The sequence below is a fragment of the Ambystoma mexicanum genome, chromosome 10, assembly GCF_040938575.1.
Source record: "Ambystoma mexicanum isolate Mex_15411 chromosome 10, UKY_AmexF1_1, whole genome shotgun sequence".
In the NCBI taxonomy this organism is placed as follows: Eukaryota; Metazoa; Chordata; class Amphibia; order Caudata; family Ambystomatidae; genus Ambystoma; species Ambystoma mexicanum.
The window spans coordinates 1364831015-1364849110 of record NC_090932.1 but is presented as its reverse complement, the minus strand read 5'-3'; the positions used below and the strand labels follow the sequence as shown (position 1 = coordinate 1364849110).

Here is an 18096-nt window from a genome sequence, read left to right as displayed (position 1 = left end):
ACTACAGACCATAAAAAATGCTTCAGCAGATGCATGCTCCAAATGACCCTGTGCGCCCTTCACTTATCTTCCCCCATTAACCTTAATAACCTCTACGCTGAAACATATTAGTACAGCAGCCAATCAGGAGGCTCAGTATCAGGGCTTTACCAAGTGTAAAGCCCCTGCTCTGAGCCTCCTCAGAGCTGAACGCTGCCATATTCCCCCAGCGGGTCCAAGGTAAGTGGTCCCTGGACTCCCACACATCCCCTTAACCCCACCGCCTTCTCCGCAAATTTAGATTTCCCCCACTGCGCCCCACTTACCTGGTGCTCCTTTGGAGTCCCTTGCTAGCATTGGAAACACTAGTGTTCCCGGATCACCATCGACATGTAGATAGGACTATGTGTAGTTCGAATTTTCCCTACCCATGGTGGCCATTTTGTAAACAGTTTAGTATCCCAGTACAATGTGCCTGCATAATAATAGGAGATCATTCCCCCGGCAATGGATTTATTGCATAAATAAACTCAGACCAACTAAGCCATTTGCACATGTCAATTGAATAACCCTCCCAACAGCCATCAAAGATCAGAATGCTAGACCACAGGCATGCAAGTCTTGCTTCTGGACACAAATGCCTCCACACTCTTGATACAGAACACCTAGAAAGAGACCAGCATATACAGCCCAGGGTACTTCCGGTATGCAGCAAAGATGTCTGCAAAAAAGATTTACCGCTCTCTCCCTAATAACCTTCCCCACGCACACTCTCTTTCATATCACCTGAGTGCCTGGTGACCACGCAAATGGCAGCAGTGTGTTGTACAAATCCTTATAAGATAACATAACATAACATAACATAACATGTTATGATGGGTCATGGCAATGGGCTGTGGAGCTATTGGCAGGAGAGTCGAAGGGTATTATAAGTACTGAAGCACCACCCTCGAAGAAAGAAAGCATTGAGTATGAATGAACAAGTACCTGCTGTGCAGACCTTATTTGATGGGACTGGGTAGGAACATCCCAGAACGATATCTTTAATCTGTTTTTGAAATGCATTAGAAGAACTTGAGGTCGGGATGACCTCTCATTTCAGCTTCCTGCCACTCTTGTCGCCAGCTGCAATGCACAGGGATGGAAATAGTGGGTCTTGTGCTGCAAACAGGTGTAGCAATTGGTAGACCCATTCTGGCGTATGCACTCCGTAGAATACAATGGCAGGTACACAATGTGCCTTTGCAAATTATGGGGGCTGCAGACACAGTAGACATGATGGCCCCCTGTGCCCCTGACATAGCACAAGAGCCCATCCAAATCTGCCCCTGGATGGATAACTATTTAGCACTGCATACCAACACTAATGGATAATAATGTAATTATTCATTGTGTATGCACTGTATGATATTTCCAGTGCAAATAACACTTCACCTAACTCCATAAAATCTTTATTTTTCTGCAGGAAAATGTGGAAGTGTCTTTTGATCTTCCAGAACTCTCTCCGGATGAAACCGTGTCTGTCATTGACCAAATGTCATCGCAGGTAAGCGGCGCGGAACCTTGCGACAGATTATCATCTGGTTGCTAGGGGTTTCCAAATGCGAGAAATTAAATATGTGCAAGGAGTATAATATTCCATTCATAATGTATTCATTATGAAAAATACATTATTCCAATTATAATTCACACTGATATTCCATTTATTTCTCATGGCGGGGGGATTCAAAGGGAATGTTTGATGGCATGCACTGCATAATTCTGTGTAAGAAGACGGGCAGTAACCGCACAATGATGTATAAGTACAGTACCTTGCACAGCTTCAGAAGTGATATCTCGTGACTTTTCAATACAATATTTCCAGATGCAAATGTGTTTAATATAACCGATTGTTTGGACTTAATTCTGCTCATACTACCAAGACATTCCTTGCACATCTTTTTCTTAGTGCCAAAGAATAAGGTCAGGGCTCCAGTCGAGGGTGTACGTGGGTGGACGGAGACCCCCCACTTTTTTCAGAAGTCCACCCCACTTTTTTCAGAGGGCATCTTGATATGCTAATTTCTGGTGACACTACATTCAATTGGTATGTTAATTAGCCCCCCCCCACTCTTTTTTTAGGACTTGACCCCTGGATAAGGAAGCCTCTTAGGTAGGTTGGGTGAAAGCCGAGAGGCTGCCAAAATAAGCATTGCAAATGAAAATAATATTTGGAGGGAATGGGATGCATTTTTTAATAAAACGTAATTGAAAAATGCAAGAACAAAAACATCATAAAAACATCTATTTCTACACTTTGTCAAACAATTAATAATAAAGACAATTTCGATATAATTAAAATGAGAGGGCAATTTGACTATGATAATATACCGAGGCATGTGTCATCTACATATTGCCAAGCCATCCAAAACTTGCAGCATAATTCACAGCCCTCACACACTCACCATGACAGTGTGTATGCTATGTACAATTGTGATAGTTGAACCTGACCCTGGCCCTCGGCTCGTGAATCCCTAATGGATTGGTGCCACTAATGGAGAGGTCAACAGAACCACCAGCACCCCTCCCCAGCTCAAAAAAAACAAATGCACGTGATATGAATACCCTGCTTGGACATACACATGAAGATTCTGGGCACATCAACGTGTCTCCATCTTCCTTTAGTTACACATTGTTATTGTTTACTTATGTAAAGGTTAATGTATAGTGACCCATCTGGTACTGTCCCGATACTGTTCCCACCTTCCCAATTGACAGGTTGCTCTTAAATGGACCTCCAGCCCAGAAAAATCCCACTTTCGTAGATGCTTCTGCAACTATAATGTGCCATTGTAGAGTATTCCACTGTTACTTGGGGAACGTCCTGTGATGTATAAGCTATGTTAAATGTGTTGTTTATTTACCTCATACAGGGTTTGAAGCAATACGTTCAATAATATAAGTTTTCAGCAGTGCATCCACAGCTGACAACATAGACAGACATCCCTTCTTGAAGTTTGAAAACACAAAATCCCAAGCCATTCATGTTGACATGGCCTTCATCTGTGTGGTTCATTGCACATGCATAGGAGGACTTTGTTGGTATGGCCATGCTAGGTGACGTAGAAGAGCACAAAGTGATCTCTAAATCAGCATCTCTTACATTTCCTATTCAAATCTCAAACCATTCATGTTGACATGGCCTTCATCTGTGTGGTTCATTGCAACTGCATAGGAGGACTTTGTGGGTGTGGCCATACTAGGTGATGAAGAAGTGCACAAAGTGACCTCTTAAGCAGCATCTCTTATAGCTCCTATTCCGAATGCATATAACAGTGGTCTAAGCCATATTTTTCCTAGTTTATGATACAGTGGGTATATAAACAAAAATGAAGTTCATCATTATCCCAGTGGGTACTTAATGGACCTTCTGGTAAAGAATCACCGTTCCAATGATTGGTACATTTTGCAAGTGGTAAAATGGGCAACTATAATTTCACAAAGAGAGATTTTAAATATTTTCGAGGTGGGAAGTCAGTATAATGTTCTTGGCAACACGTAAGCTTTATCAGGTAATACTTGGTTAAAAAATAATAATCCAATTTGTCTTTGAAAACCCAGTTATTAAACATTAAGACCATGTTGTGCTTGCTAACATAAATACAGGGGTCAACCTATACTTTGGTTAAGGTTAAGAACCTGGGTGTGATCATGTCTGCCAATCTGTCCTTGGATGCCCAAGTTTCAGCTGTTTGTCAGGCTGGGCATTTCCAGCTGAAAATTGTAAAAAGGGTGCTCCACTCAGAGGCATTACGTCCGCCGGTGGTGGCTGATATGGTGCTGAGTATGCTTGATTATTACAATTCTCTATACTTAGCACAGCCCAAGGGCTTGATCTATCGACTTCAAAGTCTGCAAAATCTGGCAGCATGGGTTGTGACGGGGCGCTGTATGGGGCCCATATTTCCCCAGTTTTGCGCTCACTTCACTGGCTCCCAGTGGCCAAGTGTATATGCTTTAAAGCATTATGTATCATTCATCGGGCTCTGCATGACCAGGGAGCAGAGTATTTCCGTGCCAGGTTTGTGCGCTATCTTCTTAAACATTCCCTGCGCTCCACTACAGCTGGCTTACTATGTGCCCTCCACTTCTGCCGTGTTTCGGATTGGAGGTCGGGCCATTTACATTGCTGCAGCTCAGCTGTGGAATGACCACCCACTGCTATGAAACAGATACCAAATCATTGGACCTTTAGGACAATTTTAAAAACATATCTATTTGAACTACTGCGGTTGATGGCTGTCTCACTGTTTAGATGTTGGTTTCTTGCCTCTCGAGTGCCATGATGCCTCCAAGCGACCGGGCGCTTTATAAGTGACCTTAACATAACATAAACACGGCACAGTAATCATTTATTTTTACATAGTAAGAATAGGGAGCTTTCATTGCTTCTGATTCCTTTGATACATCTCTTGCAGCCTGCTGGAATGTTTTCAATTCAGGGGCATTTATTTATTTATTTATTGGTTATTAGATATGCACACTCTACAGAAGAATTGTGTTTCAAGGGGCATAAGTATAAGATTAGTCCAAAGTTTAGGCCAAAGAAGGAGGGGTTTCAACTTCATCAAGTAAATGGTTCCGATAATTACAAGCTCAAGCATCACTGGGATGGAAGGAGTACTGCAGTGCAATGCAAGATACTGTTTGAAGATATTGTCCTCTCTGATTTGTAAAGCATTAGAGTTGTAGCAGCCCCATATCTCAGCCCCAATGGCCAATATGCCTGGGCTTTCTAAACTTCAAATGCAAGGCAGGTCTTGCCAAGAGTTGTGATTAAACACAATTATAATTTATGTTTTTTCAGCGATTATTAGCACTGATTTGACAGTTTCTTGTATTATGAATAACAGCTTTGTTTTTAAAATGTATAATGGATAAAGGTGTCATCTAGTGGATATGGTCATGAGGTATAAGGCCTCATTACGATCCAGGCAGTAACCATGGCGCTATTAGCGCCATGGTTGCCGCCGGAACCTTACCGATTCCGCCATGGTGAATGTGAAGGTGGGTTTGGCCTTGACCATACCTCCGCACCCAATCAGCCCAACATCTATCATCACTCTTACATTCTGTCATTCAATTAGCCTTTGAACATGGCCTTGTAGGCTTCACAACTCCTGAGAATATTAGGGAGTGTGTGCATGCCCTTATCTTCTGGTCTCTGCAGAGTCTGCTTAAGTCTATTTCCATCCATGTCACATGACTGTTGACCACGCTTTGAGCTTCTTTTCAATATTAAATGGTATTAAAACTAATAGAACTTGGCACTCATTGGCTCTCAGCTGCACCTTTGCAGGAGCTTGGCTCATCTCTTGTATTAATTGTATCCTTTGACTAGACAACCATTTATCACCTGCACTGGCCTTCTTGACACTGGGCCAGACAAGCCTCCTTGATTCTTTCTTGCTCATCAGCTACTGTTTATGAATCTCAGTTTGCTAAAACATGATGCAGAACATCCAGATTTTTTATTCTTACACATACCTTGGCGGCACTGACTGCAGTCTGTATATTACCTATAGCTAGCTTCTATTATCACTTAGTCTACTTGCGTTACTGGCTCTGTAATGTAATCTTCTTTTTACATGTAACAGGTTACCCGATTCCTTACTTTGTCACTGGATGCCATATGTTCTCTTTCCGTTCTCCACTATTATCTGTTCTCAGTGTGTCACGTTGCATCATGTGATGTCACCAGTATGCTCTTTTATTCACCTTCTCCCACTCTACAGGGATCTTTCCTAAGAGGCTGTCAGCTCTTCGTGGATACATAAAGAATGGCTTTCTCAACTGATACACTGCTTCAAAGGCTGCTCATGTTAATGGCATCATTACAGGTGTCACCTTCGTCACTATCTCTAGTTCCCAACATATAGGCAGGATAGGGTTGGGGCTTCTAGTTGAAACTTTTGGTTCCTGTTCTACACTAGTGATAACTAGGGTTGGGTAGCAGCTTTGGAGGGGGGAGATATAGAGTTGAGTGGAGCGATAAGTTACTTGTTAATTGTCCTTTAAAGAGCACCTTCAGGTCTTTCATGACAAAAATGTATACATCTTGCATGTTCTCACACAAAAACAAAGCAAATCTTTATGCAACGTAATATTGTAATGTATATCAGGAGAACACACTCAACCTATGGAGTTCCTTCTTGCGAGAGCCCACAATGTATCCTTAATTCAGGATCCAACTGCGTCCCTCTTAAGACTCACATAGAGCCCTGTTGACCCCTCCCCCTCTGCCAACAATGAGACAAGAACCAGGCCACTGTGCAAAAAGAAAGTATATTTATTTAAAGTATAGGTTCAATAAATTATGCACTAACAGTGACACCCAACAGCTTCTTTGTGGCACACAAATAAACTTATTTGTTTTCATAAATGGATAACCCAGGTTGGTTTGGAGAACACAAATCACAATCCCTTAACCTCTCCACCTGTTTTTTCAAAAACACTTAGCCTGGGATTCACTTTTTAACCACACGTAGCCCATCAGAACCTGGCAACATGACAAGTTGCACGCTTTGCTTTATGCGGATTACAATTTGAAAAATAATCAGCAATGGTCAATGAGCAAAATCTATTTACATATGTAGTGCTGCTGTGCATTTTCCACTGTTCTGCATGCTTAAAAAGGCTAGCAGTTTGGTTCAACTTGATCACATATAAAAATGAATTTAGATTGGCACTTCACTCTCAGCAATGCTTAACTATTCTTACATCAACACACTTTTAGTATACAGTCTGCTTTTTTAATCAGAGGCTTTATTCAATTTAACCCTGATAACAGACTTTTTCTGCCCCAACCCGAAAACCAGACAATCAGTTACTTACAGCACCAATGCCAGGGTAAGAAATTGGGGACAGTTATTGTTTTCGTTTTTCAGACCCGCCTTCACTTAAAGGCCGCGTTGGGGACGGTGGACAGTTATGAATATGGTATTCAGGACCCCCTTCACTTAAAGTCCTGTGTTGGGGAAGTTTGACAGTAAAATGGGGACAATCGTCACTTTCATTTTGTGGCAAGGACACCCCAATTACTTTAGGCGGTTCTAACAGTATTCCTGCTAAGAGAACATTTCAAATTCTTCCAACCTCCCCCCTGCGTCCATATATTTGGGATTTAATTAAGTTAATGGACAGTCAAATATGCTAAGGTCTACACAAGTTTCCCCGCACCCACTAATGGAAGGGAACTCACTAATGAAAAGGAATAGGTTAATTAAATACATCCTCACACTGATATTTTGTTTGACAAACTGCATAATTTTGGAAATTTCTGGCCTTGGGAGTCATGGAGACAGAGCAGGGCTTCGATTTTGGGAAATAAAACAGGATTTTGGCCATCAGTTTAGTCAATGGTATCCCACAGCAAACCTCCCTCTAAGACTCCAGGGAATAATCACAGCCTCTGTTTTCTGGTCTCCCCAGCCCTCTTTCAATATTTCCACCCGCATGATGTTTCAGCAGGCCTCCTTTGGTGATTATTTTTAGGCAGCTGTCCCCTCTTCCCTAGTGCAAGACCTTTTTATTTTTCTAAGCCCCTCCTATGGAAAATAAACATTAGGAGGTGCTAACTTATGATCTTGCAACCAGGATTGGACATTTACATTTCTGTCCATCCCCCAAGTCCAGCCCCTCTGTAAGGATTGGTTCAGGTGTCTGGAACAGAAATATTGCAGCTCCCAATTAAAATGCCCTTTTTCCATGTCCAGATTTACCCAAAAAGTCCAATGAGACAAAACCTTTCATTTTACAAATACCTATGGCAAACTATATATGTTCCGCTTCAGCTAATCATGCCAGCTGTGTTGGTACCACGTTGCAGCGGCAGACTCTAATTATTTGCCTATTACACAAAAAGTATAGTAGTTAGGAACATGACATTTAATCTCCTGATATCTAATTTTATGACCCATCAGCTTGATTCAGAAAATGATTGGGGCAGCAGAAACACATTTAGATTGCTATGGAAATTCCATAAGTCTCATGTGGATAAATTTGAATGCAACAAAATTGCCTTGAACTTAACTTTAAAATGTCATATGAATGAACTCAGTGCGACTTATCATTGCTGATAAAATGAACAATCAAGTGCATTTAAACTAATGGCAAAATTCAAATCCACACCCCCGTTTCTCCATGTAGGTTTTACTTCTCTGAAGACAAGTGGCCCAGACACCTGCTGCCTTATTGTTAGTTTAGCCTGCAATAAAATGATCAGTCTCTCTCTGTGAAGACAAATGGTGGACTGCAGCAGGCTGAAAAGATTTTATATCCCAGGCCAGATGGTCTATTCACATTAAAGACACATTAAAGGAAAACCACCCACCACTGAAACCAAGACTCTGTCCACAACATTTCCTCAATTTGGGGTATTTTTCAGAGTTCAGCTTCACTCGATTGCAGCCTCTGTTTATGCAACTCCTAAGTAAATTCCTGTTACTCTCTGGCTAGGCAATTTGCCAATCAAAGAAATGAGCTTTCAGAGGCAACAAGGCCTCATAGATCTGGCAATGGGGGAAGTTTGTTTTTTATCTCCAAGTTAGCCCCACTGACCAGAATGCTGTACTTTGCTTGTCACAATATTTTTCTTTAGGCATGAAGCCTTCCTTATAATATGTTCATTTTGGCAACTGAACACTTTTCTCCACATGTCCATTTACAGTTGCAAAACACAATTTCAGTACCCTAATTTCCACACAGCAATTTGTATGAATGTCGCAAACTTTAAGAGAAGGGCTCCTGCAGTTTATGTTGGTCACTCATAATGTGCATTTCCATTTACCACAATGTGCGCTTCTATGTTGGAAGGTGGGCCTTAGTCCCTTTGGATGAACAATATTACTTGACTTCAACTTTCACATGTGAGGTCCAGTCTCCCTTAAATTCCGGTGTACACAGCATTTTGATATGTGGCAGTTTCAATGAAAAATGGTGCTTTAGTCTCTCAGCCAACACTGTTATGTGCCTTTTCAATTTGCAATCTGATTTTACTTTCCAGCCTACTTTTTTAACCGCAGACAAACAGATGCTTGTCTTAATACACTGTTCTTTGTATCATCTTCAGCAAGACCCATATGTTCATTTACCAGGCCTTTTCGCTGTGTTAAGGTTTTAGGCCTCTCGTCTTTAGTTTGCCTTGACATTAGATCAAGGTAGTTTACAGTTAGGACTAACATGGACGGTCATTTACCCCACAATATGAACCCTCTGTAAGATGAATAGTGCAGTGTGATGTTAACCTGGCTACATTGCTGGACATGTGGCCCAGAGATAATCACAGTATCTCCATGAGACTTAAATTGTAAGCACATGTAATTAAAAACAATATATGTGCTGCTACTCCCTTTTCGCATCGTAGTGGAACATACTTAGAGGTCAGGATGAATGGGAAATCAAGGTTTCCCTACATTAGTCCCATTAAAAGTGGAAGTGGTGCTACAGTAGACTTAAACAAAGACAGGTTCCACTTATACTTATAGATATAAGGGTTGACAAATACCCCCCAATTAAATGGATTTTGAAAGGGCATAACTCCCTAATATAAGGCCAAGATTGCCAAATAGTAGATGTGCTGTGGGTCCAAGGGAATTGATTGATTGATTGAATTGTTATTTATTATATACCTATACACAAATATTTCAAGGAACACCAAGGCAAGGAAGGGGAACAAACGATCTTAATAGGCCTTGTGACATTCAGATCATGCAAGTGCACAATGCAAAGTGCAGGGGGGAGAGTGCAGGCAGAAGTCAACCAGGGCAGCAGGCTCTGAGTTAGGTGCGAGGGAGGCTGGGACAACAGGGTGCAATCTGAGCCAGGCTGTGCACTGTAGGCCAGTTTGCAGTGCAAGTTGGGACAGACGGCAAGATCAGGAGGACTGATCCGGGTGGGCATGGTGCCCTGTAAGACTCAGGGGGCACCAAGCAGCCAGTCAGCAGAGTAGGAGGAGCAGGAGCAAAGGTAGGTTTGCAGTGGAGAGAAGGAGCGAAAGAAGAGGACAAAAGGAGGGTCTTGAGGAGGTTCCGGTATTTAAGGAGATTTGGCTCAAGGCCGGAGAGAGGCATGGAGGCCATTCCAGAGGGAGGCTCCTGCAGAAGAGAGAGACCTTCCCCCACTCGCTGCTTGGAGAAATTACTGACCTGCCTGCATAGCATTAGAGGTGGAGGAGCGGAGGGCTGTAGCAGAAAGGTATTTAGGAAGAGAGAGTTGAAGATAGTGAGGGTCACATCCCCAAAAAAACCTTGCGGATGATGAAGAGGGTCTTGAACCTGTTCCTTGCAGCCACCGGGAGCCAGGGGAGGGATTTCAGGGGCAGAGAGATGCAGTCCCTGGACTCGAGGGCATGGATAAGTTTGCGGCCCTGTTCTGGATAAGTTGTAGAGGGTGAAGAACAGAGTTAGGCAGATTGAGAAGGAAGCTTTTGTAGTAGTCCGGCCTAGAGAAAACCAGGGCTCTGGAGACAGTGAGATTCTGAAGGAAGGTGAGGAAAGGGAGAATACTTCCGAGGAGGTGCAGCTGGAAGTTGGCCTTCATGGCAAGGTCCGTGATGTGAGGGAAGAAGGAGAGAGTGGAGTCAAAGATGACCCCAAGCTGTTTAGCCTCAAAGGAGGGTGAGGGCCCAAGGACAGCAGCCATAGAAAGGGAAGAAAAGCAGGAGCAGAGGTCCCAATGAGGAGGATCTATGTCTTACTGGCATTAAGGCAGAGATTGTTGGAGGTGCACCATGCCTGAATAGCGGATAGAGAGTCAGGAATGAGCAAGGCGGGGGAGGAGGCTGAGGGTAGCCTGAAAGAGAGCTGTGTGCCATCCGCATACCACTGAAAGTTAAACAAAATGATAGAGATCAGGAGGGCCACAAGGGCCAGATAGACATTGAAGAGCCAGGATGAGAGGATAGAGCCCTGGGGAACACCACATGTGGCAAGAGAGGTGATGGAGAGAAAGGGCCCAAGCTGGACCTGGAAGGGTCATCTGAGAGGAAGAAAGTCAGAGGTGTTCAGGAGAGCAGTTCCTGTCCCTCTGGCTGCTCTGGAGCCAGACTGATGGCCATGGAGACAACCAACAGATTCAGTGTGGAGGTTAGCTTCTTTAGGAGTTTGCCCAGGAACAGGGCAATAGAGATTGAGCAATAGTTAGCCGGACAAGAGGGGTCGGCACAACGCTTTTCTAATGGTTACATGTGATTTCATGGAATCACAAAATAACTAATCCATTTTTAACTAATACCAAAATAACTAATTCCAAAATAACTTTTTTGTTCCTAATATTTTTTCCCCCAACCCTAAAACCACTATTCCCACTCCCAACACCATTTTTAGTTTTTCCCCAAATGTGTTATTTTTGGAATTAGTTATTTTGGATTTGTTGTAATTGGATTAGTTATTTTGTGAACACACATAATCACTGCATACACTTTTTTAGTAGCAGGTGCACAAGGGAGTGCTTAAGAAGAGAGCGAGAAGATCCAGTGGCGAAAGAGTGATTACAGAAATCAGCCAAGGCTGGAGCGAGAGAAACAATGCGGTCCTTAATGGTTCTGGAGGAGCAGGGGGTCACCTGTTTGGATGATACTTTCATAGACCAGACTTGTCTAGAAACATCATCAGGTATTATAGGTGAGAGGGAGGTGAGTAGGAAAGGAGGGGATGGCCAAGGTGGGCCTGAGAGAGGTAGAGGGAGAGTGAAAAGAAGCAGATGAGAGTGCGGACAGGATGTCCTGGATTTTAGTGGTAAAGTGAGAAGCCAGAGCCAATCAGAGGGCCTGCGTGGCAGTACAAGAGTTGGAGACTGCAGTAGGATTGCCCGGCTCCTTGCAGATTCTAAAAAGTGTGGCCATGTTATTAGAGGCTGCATTGGTACAGGCTTCAATATGGGCACTCTTTTTAGAGAAGATGGAGAGTCTGTATTGGTTTTGGAGCAGGCAACAGGCCAGTTTGTCAGAGGTGCGCCCGGAACTCCCCACTTCTGCTCAGCTACTCTGCACTTGCTTTTCAGAGCAGCCAAGTCTGATTTAAACCCAGAGTTACAATTGGCGGCAGGCTTTAGAATTCAAGAGAGGGGTGTCTGAAGAGATGAGAACATCAAGGGTGGGACTGGATAGGTGTGTCAGACCAGAGGGTAGGATGGAGAGAGAGAGAGAGAGTCTCATACGTTGAGGAAGAGCCCAGACGATGGGGAGTCCAGGTGGATATTGAGCCCCCAAGCAGGAGAAGCTGAGAGGAAGAGGAAAGGAGAGAGGAAGTGAGGTCAGCCCATTCAGCACGTCAGAGAGAGGCCAGAAGAGATAGAGAGCCTACTTACCAGACATTCACAGGAGGAATAGATCTGAGTGGGGATGATACGGGCAGGGATCCACTCAGGAAAGTTCAGGGTCACTCAGCCTCCCGGCCTGTTAGTCCTGGGCTCAGAGAGGATCTTGTAGCCCTTGGGGAGGAAGCGTCAAAACTCATGATAGAGCCTTCCTTGAACCATGTCTCAGTGAGAGTGAGAACATAGCTACATGGACCAGGTTGCCACTTTTAAAAGATTTCCAGGGAGGGGTACAGGAGAGAGGAGTATCCAGAGGAAGTTGCAGAGGGGCCGATGTGGAGGGAGGAAGTGGCAGAGGAGCCAGATGGGAAGTAGATTGAAGTAGATGGTATAGTTGCAAAAACAAAAATATTTCCTAACACACCTCTTTCATTTTGCTCATTAAATGTGATGTAGGTCTGGACACTGCTGTAGGTTAAAGAGCCCTACTCGGTCTGCATTTGCCAGTATTGTGCAGATCGGTAGTCCTAAATGCAATTTACATTCCAAACTTCTCCAGAAGCTCACAGAGTAATATGGGATTTTAAAAACCTGTTTGTGGATGGCTGCTTTGCTGAGATTTTATGAGACTACAGGTATCTTACTTAATGGAATTTTAGAGAATAAATTTGGTCTTTATTTAATTTGCTTTACTAGTATTTGGTATGTTGTGTGTTTTTTTGTGAACTTTGAATATTGTAGATATTTGTACTGTATAGTGCGCTGATGCTCTTGTTTGTCATGTTTGCAATACATAAATGTAACGTTGGCTGGTTAGTGGTCCCCTACAGCTCAAAACCACTTAAAAAATAACTTAATATTAACCAGCTTTGCCTTATCACCCTCTTACTGATCAACAAGACAGGGTTCTAATAAGCTTTCCATATTTCCTTTGCCACTCCTGTACTTTGAGGTGTCATAAGGCTGAGACAAAGTAGCATGTTTCTAAATAAATAATTGGTGTGATGATTCATGGGATCACATCACTTCTCCCCAAGAGGGAGCCCTTCCCGTAGTGGCTATGGAGGTGAGGCTACTATGCAATAGTCCCTTAGGGGTGGTAGCAAGCAGCAAGACCTCACAGGCAGAGACTCCCTGTATGAGTATAAGGACTCCCGTTCCATGATGAAACTCCCTAATCCTCTTGACCTAAAAACTATGAAACCCTTAAGAACTTTCGAGGTTCAAGCTGACAGAACTACTGTGTACTATTGTGATACTCCTACTCTTCTTCCTGTAAGATTACATACCTTTAAGTTGAATACTCAGTCTAAACAGTATTTGTACTATGAAGAGCTGCAAAGAGGAAAAACATTCACAGAGTCATTCAGACACTCAAGGTGGCCCTAAGGAGGCAGGAGGAGTACTCAATTAAGCCTGACGGCGGACCATGGCACTCCAATGGAGAAGTCCTAGCCAAACAAGAGCAAAGGAGGACTCACCAGAGGCAGCAACAGGTGCAAAGCCTGACTAGCCCAGGAGATTTGAACTGGGACAGAAGATGTGATGTTACAGAAGCAACCCAGACACTGAGAGGATGCCGGCCACAGACCATAAGAGTCCTTCTGTGGCCGAGCAAGAGCAAGCTGAGCTGGAAGCTGGAATTCGGGAGATAGTGATGTAACCTCGTGGAGGTGGACCGAGTGGTCCCACAACGACAACAATACTGAATGCCTGGAACGCCGCCTGCAGAGAGAGAATAGCAAAGTCAAAAAAGCATTGGCTGGGAACACTAAAGCCTGACACCCCAGAAAGAACCAATGATGTGCTCCGACCAAAGTAAAGATAACAGCAGCTACGGGAGACCCGGTAGAGGAGTTGGGGCATTTGATGCAAGCCTCAGGAGGGATCTCTCTTGTCTCGGTAATTGCATTGAGAATGACAATTGTGAAGCAAGTCTTGAGAGTAATCACATTAAGAATGAGAATTGTGAAGAGACCCTCAGGAGTAATCTCCCCCATCTCAGTAAGCCCACTGAGAATTAGAATTGTGAAGAACGCCTTAGGAGTGAACTCCCTCATCTCAATAAGAGTTGTGAAGAAAGCCTTGTGAATGATCTCCCTCAACCCAGTAACTGCATTAAGGATAAAAACAGTTGAGAAGAATGCCTTGGGCGGAATCTCCTTGATTTCAATAACTGTTGCAACAGTAACCAAAATGAATAGAGCCTTCGGAGTAGTGTGCCTTATTTCAGTAAGTGGGGCAAGATTGTCAAGGTTAGAGATAAAGAGTGTGGTACATTCGAAAGATCCTCCAGAGAAGCCTGGAAGGAAGTGGAAGGGCTCATAAGAACTGTATAGAAAACCAGATAGAAAAACACTTTGAGTCACGGAACCAGGAGAAGGGAGTCATTCTCCTGGGTTGCATTTGTTGAATCAGAAGCTAAAGTCAAAGTTTGTAAACGACTGCCAAGAGAAGGTTGAACTTGTGGAGCGAGGAGAAGGGAGTCATTCTCCTGGCACATTTTCTTCAAGAAGAAGAATTGAACTAAAGCAAAGATTGCCTCTAGATACTGGAATGAAATGGCCCTAAGGAGGCAGGAGGAGTACTAAATTAAGCCCAATGATGGACTATAGCAAAGCAGGACTCCCTAAAGGGAGCAACAGGGGCAAAGTCAGGTCAAACTGGGAGATTCAAACCGGGAAAGAAGAGGAGGGATTACTGGAGCAACCCAGACACTGGGAGGATGCCGGCTCCAGTCCAGAAGAGTCCTTTTATGGCCGGGCAAGAGCAAGTTGAACTGGAAGCTAAAATCTGGGAGACTGTGGCGTTACATTGAGGAGGGGGATCTGGTGGTACCACAACTACACCAATACCGAATGGTCGGAATACCCACAGAGATACAGCGGGACTGCAGAGAGAGAAGAGTGAAGCTGAGCAAGCGATGGCTGGGAACGCCAAGGGCCGAAACCCCAGACAGAACCAGTGATGTGATCCGACCAAGGTGAAGGTAATGGTAGATACGGGAGAGCCGGTAGGGGAGTGGGGGCATGTGAAGCAAGTCTGGGGAGTGATATCCCTCATCTCAGTAATTGCATTGAACATTGCCTCTAGGGCTGAGCCCTGCAGAACCATGAGAAGGGAGTCATTCTCCTGATACTATTTAGGTTTATTTCTGTTGAATAGCGGTAGGGGTGGAGTAGAGGAGTTTTTTGGACAGAGGATGGATATTTATTTGGACTTGCAGCCTTATGATGAGCATCTCATTTATTCTTGGTTAGGTAGGGATTACCCTTTAGAACTAGGGAAAGGTAGGTGTTTTCTTCTTTCCTTAAATAAAAGCACATTGAAACACTACCTCTGTCTTCAACTCCTCATTCCAGCACGCCACACTGAGCCGTGGCATGTTTGTAGCACAGTCTCAGGTGGCAGTGTCCTGAAGCTATTTGTATATAAGTAAATGTAAACCCTTTGTCTGTACCTAAACAATGTGCTCTAAAACTTGCATTCACTGAATTCTCGAACCAGCATGCTTGTGAAAGGCATGCTTTTTATCTAGAAACCCATCCAGTGAATTGTAATGGGCACATCTAGGGTGACTGTACAAGACCTGCTCTGATCACACAAAGCCTTCAGATTGACATTTACTCAGTCAACTGCTCTTCCCTTGCTTGTTCGTTGCTTGTTGGAGTAAAGGTGTGAACATGAGTGTTCCTAGAGAGACAGATGGAGTGAGGTAAGCTAAGGTGTGGATCTGCTGGTGGGCCTGTTTCTACATTTGATGTTCTGATGAACTATTTTCCTTTTACTGAGAAAATAAAGCAAAACATTCATCTTGTAACTGTAGCTCCTGATTGTTCTCTTCAAGTATCTTGCATGTTAATAATGCATTCTAATAAAAATGGTCATGCTTTTCTGCGACATGCATTTTATTTGCATTTGCTGAACCTTGAACCTAGTTAGGAATCTTCAAAGCACAGCACAATCTGGTGGTTTGTCTATATTCACAGGAAAATGTATTGAAGCTAGTAGCATCTGAGGTATCTTTGGGGAAAATGCTAAAACCATGTACAATTTCAGGGAGCTGTAGTGAGCAGAGTAACCCAATGTGGAGGGGAGGAATGTTGTATGAGTTATGTCTTAAATAGTTTGGTGGTCAGTTCATGGCCTAATTGCAGACATGTACTAATCTGATGTGTGTTAAGGATGTTGTTTGGTATGAGTACTTTAGGGTATGTAAGAGTTTGTTTTTAACACTCCTCACAACCACGTCTCACTCTCCACAGACAAATTAAAACTGAAATATAAACGATACTAAAAAAAGGCCCCCATTTATTGATCCAAACCTGAAAGCAACAAACAAAATACCAACTCTGAGTTTTCAAGGCACACACTACAGGACAATGTGTGTTTAGGGCTCTTTGTGGTAAATGGAATTCGAGGGAGTGGCTAGTGTGTCAAGCTTGGAAGGGCTGTAGGGGTGGCCAATGTATTGCACTTAGAACAATTGGAGGGTACCATTGATTTGCAGCTGGATAAGCTTTGAGGACATACTTGGAAGTACTTTGAGAGCAGGCAATAGACTAACTATCCTGCTCTTGCTCCCCTATAACATACCTCACAGGTACTAAACACACCCTACGTGCTACACAGAAACACACACCCAACATGACCAACACTCGCATACAACAAACAATCACAGACACTGGACCCTAGCCTTATGGATACAACAAGCCAGTGTGCACGCCATAACTGCCAGCCAAACTACACATGAAACGCACAAAACACACACCCAGAATAACAAACACGCACATACAACAATCAACCCAGACAATGGACCTTCCCCTTACAGAAGCAACAAGTCTGTGCACATGATCACAGTACCAGCCAAACTACACATGAAACACACAAACACACACTCAACAAAACAAACATTCACATACACCAAACAACCCAGACACTCTGCCTTACCCTTATGGATACAACAAGCCAGTGCACGCAATCAACTCATCAGCAAGCCAACACACACAGACACCAGTTTCACCTGGTTCTGGATCTATCCTATCACGCTTCCTTCACTAACTCACCCTGCCCCCTTTCTTGCAGAGCCGCGTGCGTGCCTGCAGACCACCCATTGGTAACGGTGCGCAGTATAAGACACATTTACATAACATAACAAATGTATATCTCTTCCATACAAATTGTTGTTTGATGTGACAGTAACACAACTATGGAAAAATCTGCAGTTTTTGAATGCATGCCATGCAGAAATTAGTGACATTGAATACGCCGATGAAAAATGTGGTTTAAGTAGTGATCCAGTGTGCTGCCTTGTAGGACAATATTACTAATGGGGCTATGAGGATATCAGAACTTCAAGCACATCTGTGTTTAAACAATTCTGCTAAAACCAAGCCCATCACTCATGGTCTTACCTGAGGAGGGCATGCTGTTCTGGATTTGAAAACACGTTCTAAATGTGTGGGTTTATTTACCATGATGCTATTTGTTAACTTAAAAGTCAGAGTTGAGACGGCACAACTTGAGTTCTACATACATTACCCAACGACATGTACTAATACCACAAATGTATCTTGTTTTTTTTTCGTGCGGTTGTCATTTTTTGAACACACAAAATTAGATTGGATATATTTCACAATGAGCACAAACTATATGAATCTGCACACAGATGTTTTAAAAGACATTTAAAATCATTCCCATTTAGAACAGCCTGCTTGTGTATGAGTTTGTATATGTAGTTGTTGTCATTTTTCTTAGGGTGCACACGGCGATTGCTTGTATTGCACGGTGCTCTGCGTGTTAAAGTGTAGGGTGTGCAACTGT

General features: G+C 43.3%; 1 protein-coding gene across 1 annotated transcript in view; it reads left to right on the top strand.

Moving 5' to 3' along the window:
• Positions 1-18096, top strand: part of MYO18B (myosin XVIIIB) — a 1784667-nt gene that overhangs the window by 464895 nt on the left and 1301676 nt on the right. Inside the window, exon 16 of the mRNA XM_069620271.1 lies at positions 1445-1525. Within this exon, the coding sequence (XP_069476372.1) occupies positions 1445-1525 (81 nt within the window). The remainder of the gene's footprint in view (positions 1-1444; positions 1526-18096) is intronic.